General features: G+C 55.0%; 1 protein-coding gene across 3 annotated transcripts; it reads right to left on the reverse strand.

Moving 5' to 3' along the window:
* Positions 1-2: 2 nt before the first annotated feature.
* Positions 3-20,892, reverse strand: PPFIA3 (PTPRF interacting protein alpha 3). Of its 3 annotated transcripts, none has more exons than XM_072966664.1 (29): positions 20,536-20,891; positions 15,999-16,253; positions 15,643-15,744; positions 15,114-15,278; positions 14,713-14,787; positions 14,178-14,252; positions 13,635-13,856; positions 12,365-12,511; positions 12,141-12,275; positions 11,632-11,715; positions 11,373-11,504; positions 10,852-10,914; positions 10,625-10,704; positions 10,207-10,351; positions 9,482-9,669; positions 8,231-8,453; positions 7,414-7,577; positions 7,158-7,285; positions 6,377-6,470; positions 5,930-6,011; positions 5,014-5,214; positions 4,317-4,379; positions 2,880-3,055; positions 2,357-2,454; positions 1,986-2,161; positions 1,830-1,898; positions 1,429-1,600; positions 869-940; positions 3-784 (listed from the first exon to the last, which is right to left on the reverse strand). In XM_072966664.1, exons 2-28 carry the CDS (start codon positions 16,236-16,238, stop codon positions 882-884), a joined length of 3,558 nt encoding a protein of 1,185 aa, XP_072822765.1. In that variant the 5' UTR covers positions 16,239-16,253; positions 20,536-20,891; the 3' UTR covers positions 3-784; positions 869-881. The 3 variants fall into 3 exon arrangements, with proteins under 3 accessions (XP_072822765.1, XP_072822764.1, XP_072822766.1); XM_072966665.1 differs by adding an exon at positions 4,124-4,150 and having other exon boundaries at positions 8-940; positions 20,536-20,892; XM_072966663.1 differs by having other exon boundaries at positions 3-940.
* Position 20,893: the final 1 nt, after the last annotated feature.

The following is a 20,893-nucleotide window of genomic DNA, read 5'->3' on the forward strand; positions in this document are numbered from 1 at the left end:
GCTTTTTGAAACAGTTCTCTTTACCCGTGATCACTGAGTGACGCCTGGGGCAGGGAGGCCGACCAAGAGTCGGGGGCGAGGGCTCCCCCACCGTCCTTTCTCCCCCCATGCCACGTCGCCCAGTAGCATCATGGAAAGGATTCTCCCATGCAAACCCCGGAGCCGGAGCGGAACGGGGAGCGCAGTTCTGCGCCCACTTCCCCCGGGGCACGGACACGGCCACAGCACGGGGGGGCAGAAGGGCCTCAGGGACACGAGACACTGGAGAGGAAGAGGGAAACCCGCCAGCAGCGGACCCCAGGCACCGGCGACCTGACGCGGAGGGACAGGGCTGTGGCACAAGGGGCGAGGCTTTTAGCAGCGCGTCCCCCCTCCCCTCCTTTCGGACGAAGAAGGAAGACTTGGGCCCCGCGACTGGGAAGAAGAGAAGGTGCAGCCTCTCCCCGCATGCGGCCCGGAAGGGAAGCCCCGCCCCCTTCCCGCGGGGATAGGGCACCCATCTCCCATCGGAAATTGATCAATAAATTACAAAGTAGAGGAAAGGGAGGCGCAAGTTTGGGGCGGGATTTCTTCCTGCTCTCTTCTTTTCCCCTCAGTCCAGTGCATGTGGTTTGGTCCAGGCCCAGTCCATTTGTGAAGCAAGGACGAGCACTCCCCGCTTGTCTGTACAAATGGTCCAGTCCGCGGCGCGAGCTTCGCAGCACGCTCACCCCGGCGAGACCATACTGTGGGCAGGGGAGGGGAACAGAGCCTCCGAAAGATTCTTCCGCCCGAATGAGGTCACCTGCATTGACGCCGAGCAGTACGTGCAGCTGTGAGGATCCGTCGTGCCGCCCCGAACCCCAAGGTCGCCCAGTACAGTCCTCACCTGGAGGCCTACACTAGCAGGAATAGGTCCGGACAGAAACGCCGTCTGCCCGGGAACTCCCAGAAGTCTGGCCTGGAGGAAGAGCGAACAGCGGTTCAGCCTGGAAAGCCCCCCGGACAGAGAGACAGACAGACAGACACACACATACACACACACACACACACACACACACACACACACACACACTCACTCTCTCTCTCTCTTTCTCTTTCCCTCCCCCAGTGTCCCCCAGTGTTTCTTCGATCCTCAGCCCCAAGCTTCCTCCCTTAGATTTCCCCTCCCGAGATGATAACGACCGCCGGGCTCCAAGCTGGTTTCCCTCCCTTTCCCACAGTCTTAGATTCTTCCAAAGTGCCCCAGGTGACACTGGACCATTTCATTTCCCATCCTGGAAAGGGGGTGTGGGATTAATCCATTCCACACTCTGAGGATTGGAGCGGTCCATTTGTCATGGGTAGCGGGGAAAGGACTAGGCTGGAGGCTTCAGGAATGTTGAGTTCCACTTCCCACCCCGAGGAAGGGGATGGGAGGAGGAGCTGTCGCATTGGGGATCCGCCCACCTTCCGGCTGCAGCTTGCGGAGAGGGAGCCCTGGCGAGCCTAGGGCCCCTGCTGCGGCGGAACGGAAGTTGGGGGGCAACATCTCAGCTGAGTCAGGGGTTACGCCTCGGAGGTCTTTCTCTCGGAACATCTTCCTCCAGGATGGGGAGCGGCTGAAGGACTTGGCGCTGTCCTAGGTATAAGGGCCCGGCAGCCGGTGAAGTACCAGGGCCGCGTACCGACTCCGCCCCTTCCCTTGACTCCACCCCTCTCCACGTCCCTTCCCTCCTTTAACCCCGCCCCTCCCCTGGAGGCGCCTTCCACCATCACCGGTTGGGAAAGTCAAGCCCAACCCCTTCAGCTCCGACCCTAGAGGTGCTGCTTAGAGTTGTCTCCTATTAAGCTACGAAAGCTGCGCCCACCTCATCCAGCCGCCTGTCTGTGCCCAAGGAGATGAGGTTGCTGAATTCCTTCTCCAAGAGCTGCCGGGCCTAGGGGGGAGAGGTGAGAGAGTGGTTGCAGCGTGCAGTCTGCGAGGTGAGGATGCCCAGAAGGTCCCGGGCCTAACTGCAGCTCACCTGTGCATTCTGCGTGGGGATCTGCAGGAGCAAGGCCAGGTCGGAGTAGTCGAAGGTTTCGTCCAGGGCGAGCAGCGCCCCGTGCACCCCGCTCTCCGTGAGGTTCGTGGCGAATTCCTTCAGGCCCAGCCCGGACACCCAACCCATGACCCGCTCATTGGACCACACCATCACGTCTGGGGACGGAATGGACCCTCAGCTGTGCCCCTCCTGAGGCCAGTCCCTTTCAATTTATCCTGTATCTCCACCCCCATTTCCTCTTTCTGACCACGCCCCCATGCTGGCTCCTCCCCCTCGCTATTTATGCCTCCTCAGCCCTGCCCCAAACCCCTCCACTTAACTCCCTGCGACACTTACACTGTTCTACTCACCTCGGATCTGGGTCTGACTCTCTTCCCGCCTCCGCTCCAAGTCCTTCCGGTCATAGTTGAGCCGTTTCAGGCACATGATCCCATAATGCAGACTCACCCTGAGCAGCAAAGGAAGTAGAGTCACAGGTGAGCCCTCACAACCCCAAAACTGGTCGTCTCTATTGGGACCTTCCCGGTGTTTGTGATCTTCTGGGAAAGAGCAAGGAAGGAATTGCTTCACTTGGTCTGTTCTGTTGATCGCTGATCTTCCCAGGAGTTGGGATATTTTCAACAGGCAGTTCCTATTGGTCATCTTGGAAGGGATATGGGCCCAACTAGCCAAGCTTTCTCAGGATTTGGAGTTTTCCTAGTGGGCCATCTCATGGGCCGATGAGGCACAGGAGTCAGGCTATTCAGATAACCTGAACTAAAGGACGAAAAATAGTCCAAGGGATTCCCCATCACTGGTCCTATTTGCCAAAGACTCTCTAGGAATGGGGCTTTCCCCCCCTTGAACTGTCATCATTAGCCAGGCAACCCCCACCTGTGGAAGCTGTCCACCATCTTGAGTTGGCCCCGGAGCTCCTTCTTGTTAAGATGATCTAACATGCGGGCATCCACCAGAGACTCCATGAAGTAGCTGCGGTATTGGGGCAGCCCCAGGCTGGGCAGCCAGTCGTTTCCCACCCACTCGTGGTTCATGTCGCCATATGCCAGGATCTGGGGCCATGGGCAGGTGGGGGAGGGGTCAGGCCCTCTGACCCCTTCCCGTGTATGTATGAAAGGGTACAGCCTGACCCCCTCCCCCATCCGAGGTTGTTCTTTCTCCACCCCATAGCAGGACAGTGGCCAATCTCTGCTCAGGCCAATGGACAATCCAAAATTGTCTCCTCCTTCATAATGACAGCATAGACCCATGTCTACTCAAACTGTGGTTCTTGGACCCACAGCATCAGCATCACTTGTGAATTCGCTGGAGTTACAGAATTTCAGACCCCACTGAATCGAAGCCTGCAGTCTCACAAGATCCTCAGGTGATCTGAACTGTACATTAAAGTTTAAGAAGCACTAGTTTAGCATTGTCCCAACGCAGAACAATGGATCAGTCCATCACTACTCCCCCAAGTCAGGACAACGGATACTTCCAACATAGCTCTCTCCCCAACAAAGAATAATGTATCTAAACACCACTCTTGCACTGTCCCAGAATATACTAGTCTAATGCGGTATCTGACCCAGACCAATATTCTGGATCAACCCACAATCTTTTACTCCCTTTAGTATAAGAACACCATCTATACCTTCCCCTGAGGGAAACAAGACCCAACACACCTCCTCTACCTCGTGTGAGCTCATACCTCTCCCCTCTTGAGAACAAAATGTAGCTTCTCCCCAACTTCTCAGCCTGAGGTGCCGCCCCCTCCCCAAATGCTTTCCCATTTGCTCCAGTGGAACAATCCCACTTCCCTCTCGACCAGGGGGAAAAGAGCTGCTCAGCATCTCCTTCTAGTTATAGCAATGAAACAGCCCCTGGAGCCTCCGCAACCCAACATACTGGAATGACCCGTGCACCACTAACAATGGAACAGTCGGGCTTCTACACCGACCCTCATCAAGCTACAATAACAGTCCAGAGCAGAGCTCTGCGCAGCATTCCCCCCCACCCCCCACCCCATGGTAAGGATGGAATGCTCTGGCGAGGGTAGGGGCGGGGCTCAGAGAAGGAGGAGCGTCCATGCAGCATGCACAGCCTGTTCATGCGCCCACGTCCCGCCCCGCGCCCCCTACCTGCTCCCAGCTGATCTCCTTGGTCTCCTGACCAGTTAATGGGAAGAGGGGAGAGAAGGGGTGGGTTAAGGGGCAGGTGGAGGAGGGCTGGAGGGACAGAGAGACAGACAGACAGCCACAGACTCACCACTCCCCCGCCCCTCCCCAGGGAAAGTTAGTGCCACCCCCAAGGCTGCCGGCAGGGGGCACTCACAGGCTTTGTCGTCGCCGTGAGGGACTCCATCTCCTCATGCGTCATCCACACGTTTCCTGTGGACTGAGGGGCGAGGGGTGTTATGGAAGTTGTGAGAGAGCTTCTGGATAGGGGAGGGGAAGGGGGTCGTGGCTCCTGGAGGAGCCGAATTAGGCATGGGAACACATAATTTTCTGTATGGAACAAAATGATAAAATATTAGAAAGCAGTAAATGCTAAGGGAAAAAATAGCGTTAATGTGCTGGGGTGACGGGGCGGGTGGCTAGTTTGGCTGTTGAGTTAGGGAGGCCTCTTGGAGGTGGTGACATTTAAGCTGAGACCTCAAGGATGAGAAAGACCCAGACTTAGGGAAAACGGGAAGGAGGGCTCCAAAGGGAGCAGCAAGTGCCAAGGAGCAGAGGAGAAAAAGAGGGGGACAGGGGCCCCTCATCCAGGGCCTTGTAGAGAACCATATGAATTTGGCTTTTTTCCAGGATGGGATCCCTCTGGCTGCATGTAAGACAGAATGAGGGTTAGGAGCAGCAGGGAGGCAGAGAGACCTGAGGGGAGACCCCACCCCAGAGATAATCCAGGTCAGAGACAATGGGGAGCAGGGTCTACCCGACCAAGCTGGAGTGAGCCGGCCCAGGATTGGCTACTCTGATAGTGGGCGGGGCCCTAAGGCAGCAAGGGCTGGGATTGGCTCCTGGACACTCACCGTGCGGGAGGAGGCAGGAGCAGAGGGTGAAGTGAGCGAGACCATCTCCTGGATGGCAAGGCGCAGCTTGAGCCGGTGCAGCGGGTTGCTGATGCCGATCTCACGCTGGATCTCCGTGTCTGACAAGTTGGCCATGATGGCACCACTCTTGACATTTGCCCGGCAGGCGGCCACATACCACGCAGGCATGCCTACCCACAGCTGGACCGAAGGAGGGGAGGGAGGAAGGAAGAGAGGGGGAAGAAATGAAATAGAGGGACAGAAACATATCAGAGAAGATTTGGGAGAAATGGGAGGAGAGAAAGAAAGGAAGAGAGGGAGACAGAGATGGGGAAACGCAAGTGGAGGAGAAACAGAAAGACATGGGAAGTTAGCAGTGAGAGGACCAGACAGGGCAAAGGAAAGAGATATGAGAGTAAGAGAGAGACACAGGGAGACAGAGGAGGAAAGTCAGAGGAGAGTTATACCAGAGTCAAAGGGGAAAGAGAGAGATGGGGAAAGACAGAGATGAGGAGAGACACACAGAGATGAGAGACAGAGATGAGGAAAGAAAGTCACAAAACACATTGAGAGAGAGACATGGGAAGAAATACGGGGAATGACCAGAACATAGAGATGGGGAGAGAAGCAGAAAAATAGGGATAGAGAATCCCAGAGAGAGAGAGAGAGAGATGGGGAGACACAGAGACAGCAAGAGATAACAGGACCAAGGTGAGCACGGCCAGAAAGACAGGGGTGAGGGGAGAAGAAAGAGCAACAAGAAGATCTACAAGAAGCCTGACTCCTCCCAGGACCTCACCCTCCACCCCCACCTCTGGGCTAGGAGGATGGTGCTGGGTGGACCTGGCCAGCCCTCATGTTGGGATTCTCAGAGGGGTTAGGGATCAAAAGTCAGGACATTTCTGGGCCCCAGTACCTCCAGCCAGGAGACCACAGTGGGCCCATCCCAGGCAGCAAAAGGCAGGCCCTGACGGCAGGCCTCTTCCAGAAGTTCATGCCTGGGGAGAGGGGGCCAGGGCAGGAGCTCTCAGGGCCAGAGATACCCAACCCTCTTGGATGGCCCTCCACGTCAACAAGCCCCCACCCTGCCACCAAAACACTTTTTCTGAATGTAGGAAACATGACAGATGGTTAAAAAAATACATGTGAATCTTTGTAATAGTCCTCCTCCCTACCCCTCCACCACACACACCAATAAAGAGAAAAGAGAAAAAACAAAAAACAAAAAACTCTGGGAGTTCCCAAGTCCCCAAGCAAGCAAGTTCAGGATACCGACACCCCCTCCCATAATTTTCTTCTCGTTTATGACCACCAACCTCCCAGAAAACATCTCACACACACACATACACACACACTCACTCACTTCCTCTTGTTCCTTCGGTCCTTGTCGCCTGGGCCTGTCAGCTTGGCTAGCCCCAGAGGGTCGGTGGCCAATGTCTCATCTGAGGGTGTTCCAGCTGGAGGCAGGGAGGGGCCAAAATTTGGAGAGTCTCAAAGGGGAGGCAGAATCTTTGATGCTGGGGGTGTTGAGAAGGATGCCAGGAAAGCAGAGGCCCAGAGGGATTAGTAAATGAGGCCACACAGAGGGAGTGATAAAACCAGACAGGGACCAGTGTCACTACCTAGACAAGGAATTGGAGAAATCCCCAAAATAGGGCTGGGTTCACTGGGCTGGCCTTGGTAAGCTGACAGGGGTGTACTGGTAAATGTTTAACAACTAGCTCCCTGGGAAAGGAGGGGATATTTTCTGATTAATAGCATTTGCCAATTTCCATGATGTAAATAATCCCACCAATTTCCAGCTATCAAAGCAATTCACAAAATTCCTGTAAATTTAACTAACTTGGATGTCACAAGCAGACAAGCAGGCTCCAGCATACCAGGTGCCCTGCCTATAAGATGTCCCTCACTCTTTCTCTATTTAAAAAATAGGTAAATGAAATAAATCCATTTGCCCACCAGTCATTCAGGCAGGCCTTGGAGCGCCCTTTCCTTGTCCCTCCTCCTCCCCTCTACCTCTGCCAAGGTTCTAGGTTCTAAATGAATTACCAAATGAAGACAGGAATGAATGTCAAGTGAATATGTAAAGAAGAAGAAAGGAAAGGAGAAAGGAAGGATGGGAGGGAGGGAATCAGTGTACTCACCCAGAGAAGAGCTGTCCCGACCTGGTGGTCCCATTCGCCCCTTCTCCTTCTTGCCAAAGAGACGGCCTATGGATGACTTGATGCTCTTCTTCTTGGGAGCTTTGTGCAGGGAATCTGGGGTGCCCTCACTGAGTGAGCAGGACAGTGTGAAGGTAGATCCCATCTGGAATGCCTCCTCTCATTCCAAGTCTTTGTCCACTCCCATCTTATCCTTCCAAGTAAGCCCCTCCCTGTCCCATCCCTTATCCTTACTGACCTTCCCCGTGACGGTCCTCCATCTTCCAGGGAGCCTGCCTGCAGCGCCAAAGCCTGGGTCATTCTCTCAAGGCGGGCAGAGCGGGGAGTGGGAGGTGGAGTGTCTCCTGGGATTGCTGGCCCCTCTCCCCGTGGAGCCCCAGCTTCCTCCTTGGGGACATGATTCTGGGGACAGAGAGGTAGAGATGCTAGACTGAGTTGGAGGGGTCATGTTGGGGACCCTCACTAGTTGGGATGTCTACTAGGTGTCTGGGATGTCCCTGACTTGGGGCACTACTCCTGAAAGTAGCCCAGATTAAGTGGGAGTGAGCTGCAGAAATATAAAGGCAACAAGTGCAGTCCCCCTGGAGCTTGGCAAGTCCATATGTATTATCTTAGCTTCTGGTGTCAGGAGTGGGATCTGCTCAACCTCAAGGAAAGCTAATGTGTTACAGATTCTGAAAGTAGGAAAGCTGTGTTCAAGGCAATTAAATAGGGCGTATAGCTCTTGTGCCTCCCTCCAAGGTCAATTCTCAGGATGTGACGGTAGTTCTCAAACGTATATTTAGTTACAGAAACATTTTTTTAAAATCCTATTTAGACACCTAATGTGTAAAGTAGGTAAAATTAGATCCTATCTGACTAAAGTACAAGTTAGGGTTTGGGAACCCAGTGGCTCAGCCTCCCCATTGCCCTTTGAGTTGGAACTTTCAGGGAAGCTGAAGTTGCTTTTGAAACCACTGGTGTGACAGTCATTGCTGACCGTTGTTAGGGAGCCCTGTTTATGACCTCCCACCACCACCACCACCAGCAAGCTGAGAAGACTTAAGAACACTCACAGCTTTGTCAGTGCCCTCACGGGCAGGGCTAGGGGGTGCCAGACGGGGTGTTGAGTGGCCAGAGCTGGGAGGGGAGGGGCTGGCAAGGGTAGAAGTGGTGAGGGAGGGGGGCAGTGAGCAGCTACTTCGGTAGCGACCCAATGAGTCCAGGCCAGAGCCAGACACCCGGCTCTCCAGCTCCTCTGCCCTTTGTTCTGTTGTCTCCTTCTCCTCTTGGATTAACCTGAGGAAGGAAAGGGTAAGATGGGATGAGAGGACTGAGGAAGACAATAGGAGGGGGAGTCTGGGGATCCCAGTGAGCCAAGAAGGCTTGGTGGGTCAAAAATAATTCTGGGGAAGGCACAATGAGGTTAGAGAGTGTTGGTGGATCCATGATGGCCTCACAGTTTCAAGGGGGAGTTAAGGGTCCATGATAGACTCAGGAGGTCATGGAGAGAGACAAATTGATCACAGTCTACACCAGGGTGACTGTGAGGATAACCAAGTGGTTCTGGAAAATCATAAAGGGATTACTATGGGGAAGAGGTCAAGCTCCAAGGAGGAGAGCAACAGGAAGGTTTTAATAAGTTCAGGCTAAGATTAGAGACTCTGAGGTCAGCCTAGGATCTAGGAAGGTCATAGAGTCATTTTGTGAGAGTCAATGCCTCAAGTCAGAATGTCTTTGAATGGAAGATTGTGGTCATGTTGATAGAGTTGCTGGGTCCCATGGAGAGTGTGTTATTAGAGAACTGCCAAATGGGGCAATTGCTGGAGAAGCAGGGTAGACTTTATGTGATGGGGGATTCTTAATAAATTGAAGATTTTTATTATATTAGGTAGAAATTCTTGGTATCTAGAGTTGAGGTTCTCCAGGTACTTTGGACTGGGGACCTGTGTGGTGTTGAGATTCTTAGGGCACTGGGAGTCTCTGGGTACTGTTTGTGTGAACTCATAGAATCTATGATGTATTGGAAGATTCTTGGTGTATCGGACTGTGAATTGTGGTATTTGGGGATGCAGCCTTTGGTACGTTGGGAATTTGAGAGGACTGGCTGTGGAGGGGTGTGTGTGTAATGTATACATATAGGCACATAGGAGACTTCTGAATATATTCTTAGGGGTTCCTGGATAGTGGAGAGAGTGTTGGCCTGGGAAAATTCCTTGTGGATAGGAGGAGAAAGGTTAGGCTTAGGCCTTCAGATCAGTCTCCAGAGCCAGAGGGGCTGCGGGGGGAGCTCAGGCAGAGCAGAACAGATTTGGGCCAGTGCTCACTTAATCTCCTTGTTGATGGCCTCCAGCTGTTCCTGAAGCATGATGGCCAGCGTCTGTACATCGGCCTGACCACTGGGGGATAGCAGCTCAGCACCAAACATCCCCTCTGCTTCCTCCTCATCGGAGCCATCCAACTCCCCTGGGAATGGAGGTGGCATGGACCCTGCAGGGGCAGACCGCTCCCACTCCTGCCTCTGTGTGGAGACAGAGGGATGCCAGGTGGACAGGGGCCGATGTAGGTGAGGGGTGTTCCCACACCTCTCCTGACCTTTTCCACCTTCTATGACCATGCCCAAGTCCCACGACCCTGGCTGCCTTCACCATATGATCCAACCCCCACACTTTTCCCAGCCCAGTTTTCTCTCTTGGTGGGTCCCTTTTCCTGTCCACCCATGACTCCGCCTCCTTCCCTGGGGGTTTCCTTTGACCCAATCCACTTCCTTTCTTCACTTGGCCCCGCCCATTCTAGGATACTACACCCTGCACACCGACCCCCCCAAACCCACCCCATCGTTCCTCTTAAGTTCTCACCAGGCAGTAGGACATCCACGTGAAGAGATGTCGAGGCAAGTGGGGGTGATGGAGTTGTGGAAGAAGGAGAGAAGACAGCGTGGGTCCTGGGGACTGCTTCTCAACTCAGCCCCCGCTCAGAGCCCTGCATATCGGGCTCCACTTCCCACCGCTGCCCTTCCAAGCCCTGTTAGGCCCCAGAAGTGGCTGCTGACCTTAGAGGGCTCATCCTTGACCCCCGACCAGCGGCCCCTCTTGCTTGCCCGGCCACTGCCAGCCCCATAGGGGTCCAGGTGGGCGCCAGAAGGTAATGTGGGTGCCTGGGAGTAACGGAGCTCCAGGGCACTGCCAGGGAGGGACCTGTGGGCATGAAGAGGGTAGTCAGAGACCATGGGGCCAGGAAAAGGACACAGATGTCACTGGTCATGGGGAAGATCTAGGGGTAAGCGGAGTGGGAGAGGGATCTCAAGTCAAAAGTCAGGAAAAAGGATCTGAAGTCAGGGGTCAAAAATAATAGGGATCAGTGGAAGTCTCAGGCAGACTAGGAGTGACGGGGGGAGACATGGATCGGATGGGATGAGCTTAGCCAAGGGGGCTCCACAGGCAGAAATGGGGCAGGAAGACTACCATTACCTGGAGTAGGAGGATGGTGGCCTCCCCCGCAGCTGGTCGATCTCCATCTGCATCCGTTCCATCTCCGCCAAGAGCTGCTCCTGCGGGGAGGTTGGAGATGTCAGATCAGAATCTTCCTCAACCCTGAGTATCTGCCCCTCCCAGCCAGGCTCAGACCATCTCCATCAATGCCTGCCCCAATTCCCTGGCCCTCAGCCCCAGGACCAGCCCCCCAGGCCTCTCCCTACCTTGTTGAGCAGCAGCTCATCCTGAAGCTTCTTCATGTTGGCAATCTCCTCGCTTAGAGAGTTCTGTGGGGGACGGGGGTGGGGGGGGTGCGTTGTGCAGTGAGGGGGCAGAGCTTGGAAGCAGCCTCCAGGGCACAGAGAGGACCCCAGGGGGAATGAGGGCGTGAATGGTGAGCTGGAGGGGGAGCGGGTTGTAGGGCCAAAGATGCGGCTGGGGAGGGGGGTGTCCCAGAGAGCCCAAAATTCAGCGTCCTCTATAACCTCAGAGGAGTCAGAGTCTGAGAGTCCATAGGGTTAGAGGCTTCAGGGAGAGCTAAGAATTCAGGGTATAAATGCCCCCTAGAATTCAGCTCTAGGGTGTTTCTGCTAGGTGAAAGAATGCTGGTCCCAGGAAGAGAGCAGAGAAATCTGTCCAATTCGATTTTGGGATGCCCAGATTTGAGGAGGTCCCCAATAACGGTTTGGGGAAAGGTCTGGGGCCTCAGGATTCTAACTTATCAGAGCCCTAGGTCGGAGCGCACCTTCTCCTCCAGTGCCCCCATGCGCTCCTTGAGGTGAAGCTGCAACCGTTCGTTGGACTCGCTCAGCAGCTTGTCCACTGTCTCAGACAGCCGCTTATTGTGGTCATCGTTCATCTTCTCCCGCTGCCGGGCCTGCCCAAAATAGACCAGAGCAGAGTACTCAAGCCCAGAGCGCTGCCCCTGCTCCAAGCTCCCGACCCCCGCAGCCCAGCCCCCTCATCTAGGCTCCTCCTCCAAGCCTCAAAGCCCCCTCCCTCACCCGCTGCAGCTCCTGGTTCTTCTCCTCCAACTGGGCCTCCAGCTGCCGAAGCCGCTCCTCAAAGTTCCCATGACGTTCCTCCGCCTGGAAGATGGAACCCATCGCATCTGACTTTGCCCGGCTAGGACCCGGTCAGGCTCCAGGCCCCACCTCCTCCCAGGCTGGGTTCCAGGCCCCGCCCTGGAGCTCCTGGCTCCTCCCCCACGGAACTCCAGACCCTACATACAAGATTCAAGCCCTGCCCTCTTCGCTCGTCTACAGGCCCTGTACCTTTCTCGGTTCCTGTTTCACTCATTCTTTCTGTCCGAACCAGAGGGCACCACCCCTCACAGAACCTCTACCTTCTTCCCCCATTTCAAGTCATGTCTCTTTCCTAGACCCCAGTCCCTGCCATTTTCCACAGAATCCAGGCTGTAGGTCTCCTACCCGCCAGACTCAAGGCTCCGCTTCCTCCAAGCCCCGCCCCCTCTCCTCAGAAACTCAAGGGCCAGTTCCAGGCCTCCTCTCACCTTGTTAAGTGCAGCCACGCGCTGGGCCAGCTGCGCCTCTATCTCAGGCAAGGTCTCCGCCTTCTGCAGCGTCTGCTGCAGCTTCTGCTTGGCGTCGTCCAGCCACTCGGCCAGCTGACGGCTCTTCTCTTCACTCTGGAGCACATGGGCAGGGGAGAGGGGAGGAGTTAGGTCACACAGGCCGCGGCCTCGCCCCCATTGCCCCTCCCTGGCCGTGCCCCCACCTGCCGGTACAGGGACTCCTTGCTGGCCAACTCATTCTCCAGTTTGTCGTTGGCATCGTGCAGAGACGTGGCCTCGCGCTGGGCACTCAGGTAGCGCTTCTCCAGCGTTGTTATCCGCTCCTCCATATCCTCCCGCTGGGCCAGCGCCTGCAGAGACGACAAAGGGCCACGTGGACTACAGCTCCCAGAAGGCCCTGGGAGTACCCTAGGCTTAGAACCCCAGGTCAGGTACCCCAAGGTATCCTGGGAAATGAAGTCCCCTGACATCGGGCAGTCAGAATGATGGAACACCTGCCAAGAGCTCCCAGGAATAGCCAACATTAGATCCCCTGCGACATGATAGTTAAAATGGTGGTACAACACCTCCCATAAGGTCCTAGGGCATTACTGGCTTAGAACCTCATGGGATGGGAATTCCTCACTCTTCTTGGCCCACCCGCCTCAAAAATCCAGGCCTTAATGGGGAGGGAAGAGCTCAAGTGGTAGAGTGCATGCTTAGCATGCATGAGATCGTGGGTTCAATCTGCAGTACTTCCTCTAAGAATAAATAAATAAGTAAACCCAATTACCTCTCCCCACAGGAAAAAAAAAAATCCAGGCCTTAGATTTTTCAGCAACTTTGTCATAGCCCAGTTTAGAATCACAGAGCAAGAGCCCCAGGGTCTCATAGGAAAGAAAGATCCCTTCCATCTGGGAGGAAACATCTCCCAAGAGCCCTCAGGGTAGCACAGGATTGAAAAACAAGAGAAGGAGCTCCAGGACCTCATGGGAGATGGACTCCTGTCTGGGAGCCTGTGTGATAGGACCACACCTCCCATCAGGCCCCACGCTTAATATCTGAAGTAAAAGTCCCAGTGAATGATGAAAACTAAAGTGCTCACTCTTCTTTCTCATCCAATGCCTTCAGGAATCCCTACAATTCCCAGAAGTCCCTTGCAAGTGGGAGTTAAGATCAAGGAGTCTCAGCCAGGATGGGGTCAAATGCAGACAAAGGAATTAAATTGAGAGGTGCAAGAGAATTTCCCAATGATAACATAACAAACTACAACCAGGATCTGGGGGACTACCATGTACGTGTAATGTGCCAACCCTCTGACAAGGGTCATAAATCCTATTTTACAGGTGAGGAAACTGAGGCTCAAAAAGAAGAGTCCATACAGCTTGTGGACTGAATCCAGGTGCATGAGCTCTGTGACTATGGGTAAAAAGACAGCGAGGGTTGGGGGGAGGGGAGGGACAGAGGGCAGCCCACCAGGGGCTCCGGCCTCACCTCCTTGAGGTCGCGCTGGAGCTTGGAGTTAGCTTCCTCGGCCTTACCCAGCTCGCGGTGGGCGGTGCCCAGCTCCTCCTCCAGCTGGCTCATCTGGCGGCACAACACCGCCAGGCGCTCCCGCAGCTGGCACACCTCCGCACGCTGCCGCTCCAGGGCTTCCTCCAGCTCTGCTGTACGCCGGTTCGAATCCCCTCCAGGACCCAGACCATTGGGAAGAGTCTGGAATGCGCACAGTGATGAAGAAAGGGACAGAACCCAGGGTGGGGGCACAGAGATATAGATAGAATGCAAGGAGAAAGTTGATGAAGGGGAAGGGGAATCAAAGGCCATGTAAGGGCCGTGGAGGTCACGAAAGTAAGCTAGCTGACTTGAATCAGAGGTCAAAGGCCAGTAAGGGTCTTAGGGGTTCAGATGTCCTAGGGTCAATGAGAATCATATCAAACATTAAAAGGGCCATTACAAAGTCAGGAAGCCGAGTGGGGAATCACAGGGATGAAGACTAATGAAGATTAAGGGGAGGGAAAGAATTCCACCTCTTACCTGCCCGTCCCCATCCTTCCCGGGCTCCTCTAGCCCTGACCGGCGCCTAGACAGCTGCTCTCTAAGGCTCAGAGTCTGGCAATGGGAAAGAGAGATCAGGGTAAAGGGGGTCCTAAAACCCCCGTTCTTCCCACTGCCACTGGTCCTGCTGGGGCCACCCCCATTCCACAGTCTACCCTTAGACCCTGCGCCCTCAGTAAGTCCACCCTTATTCTTAACTTTAGGAGGTGTCCTCTTTAGCCTTGACTTTCCCCACCCAACTGTTTCCTCCCTCAGTTCTTTCCCTCAGCCCCAGCCCGGGTTCTGGGTTCTCCTCTTAGTCTCACTATCATGGGGCAGTACTCGCCCCCCACTCCCCACCGCCTTAGTCCTGCCCAGTGAGTTCCTCCTTAGGAACCCCGCTGGTTCTCTCCATAGTCCAACCCCATTGGTCCTCTGCCCTAGACCTGCCCCCAAGAGATTCTGGAAACCACTCAATCAGATGGAGGCCATTTGTAGTTCCTTAGTCCCTCCCCCTTCTTGGCCACGCCCTCACCTCCTGATTGCTCAGCTCCAACTCTTCCTCTAGCACAGCCACTCTCTCCAGCGCCATCCGCAGCCTCTCCCGGACCTGGGGATGGGGACAAGACAGAGTGAAACAGAGAGCAGATCCAATAGAGAACAATTGGGATGTTCTCGATGAGATAGGATGGGCCTGATGGTGCAACACTAGCATTCTTCTATTTATAAGTGTTTAGCCCACCCACTGGTATTCCCTATCCTAGAACATTTTTCTATTATCAGCCACTCAGGTCCTAGTCTTCGTAGCCTGTCTCAATTAATTAGTCAACTTTCTTCCCACTTGGGAGACCCCCAACAAATCACAGCCAGAATTTGTTCCATTCAAGAAGCCCCCCACCAACCAGTTCTGCATCCAGGCTCTTCCGATTCTCATACCTTCTCATCCAGGGCCTTGTGGTGCTCGAAGAGGGATTTTAGAGCTTTGAGTACCTCCACCTCGGAAGAGACCCCGCCCGGGGACTGGGCCTGGCGCTTTACCACAGTCATGCGCAGTGACCTCTCGTGCCTGGACACCAAGCACTCCAGGTGTTCTAGGAGAAGCTACAGGGATAAGGGCACCGGGCCGAGGAAAAAAGTCAAGGAAAAAGAGGCAGAGTAGAGGAAGAGGATTCAGACAGGTGGGGTGGACACATGGAAGAAGTAGAGCCAAGCAAAGGAGTATGGAGAGAGACAGGTCAGGAAAAGAGAGCAGGATAGCGGAGGTAGGGAAGAGGTCAAGGAAAGAGTGGTAGGGAAACAAGAATGGTTAAGGTGATAGGAGAGAGGACATGAAGGAAGGAGGAGTCCGGCAAGATGTGGGAGCAAGGAGAAGACAGAAAGGCGAAATGGGGAAAAAAGATGGGTCAGGCTACAACACCCCGGGGTCCCGCCCAGCGACTTAGGCCCCTCTCCCAAGACCCCTCACCCGCGTATTGTTCCGCTCCGCCTTCAACTCTGCGATTTCTTCCTCCCGTTCCAGTAGCTGCTCCCGACACAAGTTCAGCTCCTTAGTCAGAGCCGCAAACTCCTGTCCAGACGTGGGAAGAATCGGGAGGATTGAATCAATTCTTTGCGCATCTCCCTCATTCCCTAGGACCGGGAGGTTTGGAGACCCCGCCCCTCCTCTCCAAGCCTCGCCCCTTCAAGCGCCCAGGCCCCGCCCATCACCCGCAAGCCACACACCCCAAAGTGCCGAGACCCACCCCTTCCGGACCGCCCTCCCGGCGCCCTCACTGGTCGAGGCCCCACCTCCCGCAGGCCCCGCCCTGGCCCCGCCCAGACCTGGGGCAGCGCGATGCTGAGCTGGCGCTGCAGCGAGTCCTTCTCGTGGCCCAGCTCTCGCAGCCGCAACTGCGCGGTAGCCAGCCCGTCCTGCGCCTCGCGCAGTGTCTCGAGCAGGCGCTCGCGCTCGGTGAGCATCGTGACCATGAGGCGCTCCAGCTCGCCGCCCGCCTCGTCCGTGCCCAGCGCCGAGCCCCGCCGGCCATCCTCGCTGATGGTGGGCATCACCTCGCACATCATGGCGGCGGTGCTGGCCTGCGGGTGTGGGGAGGGGCCAGGGAACCGAGACCGTCCTGGTCAAGGCACAGGAAGCGAAACCGAGGCACGGTCACTGGGATACTACTTAGTGAAAACTGGGGCAGGGCAACCCAAGCACTGCCCAGAAGAAGCTGAGGCCCAACGATTCCGACCATGGCACAGAATAAAGTGAAGCTCATTGCTCTCAGGAAACCATACATGGCTACCTGGGTGAGAGCATTTGGAGGAACTGAGGTCAGACTTCATCAGACACTGGCGGCAAGCAAATCTAGGCCCATCCTATTCAGAGAAACCGAAGCCAGGTGACCCATTGCTTGAGCAAACGTGGAAAAATCGGTCTACCTATTCTGGCCCTGCTGAGAATCCCCCTCAACCAACTGCCTGAGTGAGAAAACTCAGGCCCAGGCGAGAACCATGCCTTCAGGATGCCCCCAAAACAGGGTTACAGAAATTAGGTCACTGGTACCTAGTTAGCCATATGTCATAGGGATGGTTCTCATATGCTATCCAGCCCGATTCCTGCTTCCTTCAACTTCCTAGATATCTAGATATCTGGATCCCAGCTCCAGAAGCATCTAAAGACCCACTCCAGTTGGGAAAAAAAATGGTGGGGGCCTGTCCAGTGATCTCCCACTCTGTCCAAGATCCAGCTCCCTCTTCCCTCAGGTCACAGGAGTCTAGGTCTCTCTGTCCCTTCCTTCCCCCAGACTGAGCCTCCAGCCTTCTCCTCCCTAGTCCCAGGACTCAGAGACCATATCCCCCTCCTCCCAGGACACAAGAGTCTGGGCTTTCAGCCTTCAGCTTGAGACCCAGAAATCACAGCCTTCAGACTTCTCCTTCCTCAGAACCCAGAAATCCGGGGCCCCAGGCCCCAGGAGTCCGGGTGCATGAGCTGTGGGCAGAGACAAAGGGTGGTCTCCTGAGCCACCCCTTCAGCACACAGCAGGTCAGACATCAGGTCAGACGGGTCTAGCTGGCAGAGCCGAAAGCAGGAGGGGCTTTCACTCTGTTCCCTCCTTCCCTTCTCTCCCTTTAGGCAGAGGCATAACCGGTTCTAAGAGTAGATAATTCCCAGCCCCACCCAATATTCAGACTATGCCCAAAGCCTGGGACTGAGACCTTGGACTCCTATGAGGAGAGGAGGGGACTGAGGGCCCTGGGACTTGGGAGGGGAGGCAGCTGGGTGCCTGCATCTTGGGTCTTTGTAGAGGTGCAACTGGGAATCTGGACACCTGAACCCCAACACTCAGAGAAAATTTTTATAAGCAGGCAAGCAAAACTTGGGCCCCAAACCAACATGGTATTGAACCCCCAGAACCTACTCATAAGGTGCAATACAGGATGTTTTACAGAGACTGCTCTAGAACTTCAAATTCACTGAGAAGGAAACAAGATTTAGCTAGGCTGGGTGTAGAATCTAGAAAGCCACTGGCATGAAGACACAGTACAGAGTGCAGAAAGGACATGTTTTTCCACATTTACAATGTGCTTGGGGTAAGATCCGCATGTAGGGCCAAATAGAGAGGCATTATCTAGAACCCAGGTCTGGAACCTTGGACCAGCCAAGAGCAGTCTAATAACTTAAAGAAGTATCTAGGTCACCCCAGAACCCCAAACATAGAGAGGAGCATATTGATACCTAAGAACATACCTGATGCAAAGTGTAACAAATTTATCAGGAGACATAATCTGGAACTCAGAACTTACCAGGGATTAAGGTATAACACAGACTATAGCAAAGGTTGCATTCTTAGTTTTTATCATGTGTCTAGGTAATGCTGGAACTCAGAAGGGAGAATACATGCCCTAGAATTCAGGACATGCCCTGGGGGCAAAGGAAAACCTAGAAAGTAGTTAGGAGGTTGCCTGGAACTCAGAATTGCCTGGAAGAAGATGCAGAAGGATGCATTCCGGGAACTGAGAATTTACTGGCATAAGGACTGAGCTGGCAAAGGGGGTGGAGGTGGGAGATGTTCTAGAAATGAGGACATTTCTAGGCTGAAGACTCCAGAAGGGGAGAGAGCCTAGAGCATGCTTAGAATGCTGAAGTAGCAGATAGAGGAAGCCCACAGTCTGCAAGGGGATAAGTTCTAAACCAAGGTCACACGTGGGAAAAAAGGACAGAAAAGGTGGGAATGGATGGGCCTGGTACATAAAACCTGAGGCAGGAAGATGTAACATACAACACTTCAGTGGGAATCCTTGAGTCTTAAGACTGTAGAATCAGATGGAACCTAAAATAGGAAAATGCATTCTAGAATTGATAGCACAATTTGGAAAAAGAGCAGAGCCCGTCAAAGGAACCCACACATTTTAGCACTTAGAATTCCCCTGGGAAGAAGAGAATGGACTCTAGAACAACGCCTAGGATGTGGCTGGAACCTAGAACACACCCAAAATGAAATTTCAGCAGAAATTTTGAGACTGTCTTTGAAAAATTGGAACATATCTAAGGAGAAGAGGGTGGGATCAGAATTTAGCTTGGGAGCATTATCTAAATATTCGAATTCACCTGGGAAAAGCCATGCCTAGAACTTAGCATCCAACCTAGAATTTAGAACATGCTTTGGGTGAAGAAGGAACAGAGATGCTGACTGGCAGTGTTCTAGGATCTAGAGAGAATCTAGAACATGGAGCATTGCCAGGACACATGTTTTGCTGGAAATGGGGAAGACAGTTCTAGATCACAAAATGAGCCTAGGCCATAGAACACATCTGAGGAAGGGATGTATGTTTGGTTCATCAGCCTGAGAGTGTACCTAAAGGATGGGACATCACTCAGGATAAGAAAACATCATGATGGGGTGCTGGAAACATCTCAAGAAGCTCAGGGGTCTCTGGGGAGAAAGTAGGGAACCCCAGGGAACCCAGAATCTGAGATATGGGGGTGAAGTGGGGTTTTTTCAAGGCCACCAGAGATGTCAAGTTGATGGCTGATGGTGAAGCTGTAGGGATCTGGGTCCCTAAGAGTAAGAGCTGAGGGGCTAGGTACTTGGTGGGGGGAATGCAGGCAGAGTTGGGGAACTGGACTCCAGGATCTTTGTGGCGACAAAGGACAGGAGATGGAAGTTTGGAGCCCGAGTTCTTGTTGGAAGGGAGGGCAGGGGTAGTTGGCTTTGGGGGGCAGTACAGAAAGTGGGTACTGAACTCCTGGGTCCCTGAGGAGAGGCAGGATCAGGGACAAGGCCTCTAGGTCTCCAAGGGGGAGGGTGGGCGGAAACCAGAGAACTGCTTTAAGAATTGCATTCTGAGTCCCTGAAAGAGAGAGAGTCATGGCGCCTGAATCCCTAAGAGAGCAGATGCTAGGGTGCCAGGAGGCTGGGTATATTTATCTGAGGGGAACAGGGGCTGTTGAACTGGGTCTCTAAAGGAGGCAGAGGCTGGGAAACTGGATTTTTAGATCCTGAGGGATGAGGGCTACCAGCTGGGGCCTTTAGCCAGAGGAAGTGAAGACTGACAGGGCTCCCAGAGCCAGGTGGGAGCTGGATTCTCGGATGCCAAGATTCCTAAGGTGGACCAGGCAGGAACATTCAGAAGCCCTGACTCCTCAAGAAGCAGCTGGGGTCTTGGAAACCTGGGGCGCTGGGGATGGCCAGGGCTGAGAGCCTAGGCAGCAGAACCTGAGGCCCCGGTCCTCGAATCGGGGAGGGCCCGGGTATCCCCGGGTCCAAGGCGCGGCGGGGGGATCCCCGAGCCGCCGGCGCCCCCTCCCCGGCGAAGGCAGCAGGAGATGGGGGAGGCGAGGCTGCCGAGCACAGTGACCATGGACAGCTCCAGAGCGGGCCTGTGTCCAGAGCGGCCGCGGAGCGGGCCTGGACTGAGGGACTCGACCGGTTGTTCAAGCCGGAGGACCGGAGATGGGCAGAAGGGGTCGGTGAATGGGGGACTATGCGGACGCGACAGGACGGAAGGGGGGGCGGCCGGCCCTAGCCGGGGGAGTCTGACACAGACGCGGCCGGTGTCTGGAGCTGCCAGGACTGGGCCGAGGAGAAGGATCTAGGTCCAGATGGGGTTTCTGGGGCTGAATTGGGAAACCCAGGCTCCTGGGGCTCCGGAGGAGGAGCAAGGCGGCAGTACGCCTGGGATTCTAGGGTTCGGTTGGGGACTCAGAGAGCCGGGAGGGGCACGCCTGAGTCTCTGGGGTCGGGCTGTGAAATCTGGGCTCTGAGGTCCCCGGGGATGAAGAAAGCTATCCAGGTTTTCGGGAAGGCGAGGGAAGCTCGGCGAAGGGTCCCCAAGGTGGAGGCTGCCAGGCGGGCCGGGCTGGGCTCTTACCTACCTGGTCCGCGGCGGCTGCGGGCGGAGCTGGGCTGCAGGAGGGACGTGGGGTGGGGTGGGGGGACCGGGCGGGGCCCCTGGCGGCCGCCGGGGCCCGGATCTGTGGTGCCGGAGCCCTGTTTCTGCCGCTCGCGCGGGCTCCGCGTCTCTTGCTCTGGCTTAGGCGCTGGGGACCCCCCTCCCCTTCACAGTCTCACAATCCTCTACCCACTAAAATAGACCCCTGCCCCTGTCACCGTTCAGCCTCCCCCCGCGAGGCCGCAGCCGCCAGATCCAGGGGTGCTCACCAGCGCCCCCAAAATCCCACCTTCCCCCGCCAAAAAATTCCTCCTCCCTCCTCCCCCCTACACCAGCTCCCG

This window comes from Vicugna pacos, chromosome 9, assembly GCF_048564905.1.
Source record: "Vicugna pacos chromosome 9, VicPac4, whole genome shotgun sequence".
In the NCBI taxonomy this organism is placed as follows: Eukaryota; Metazoa; Chordata; class Mammalia; order Artiodactyla; family Camelidae; genus Vicugna; species Vicugna pacos.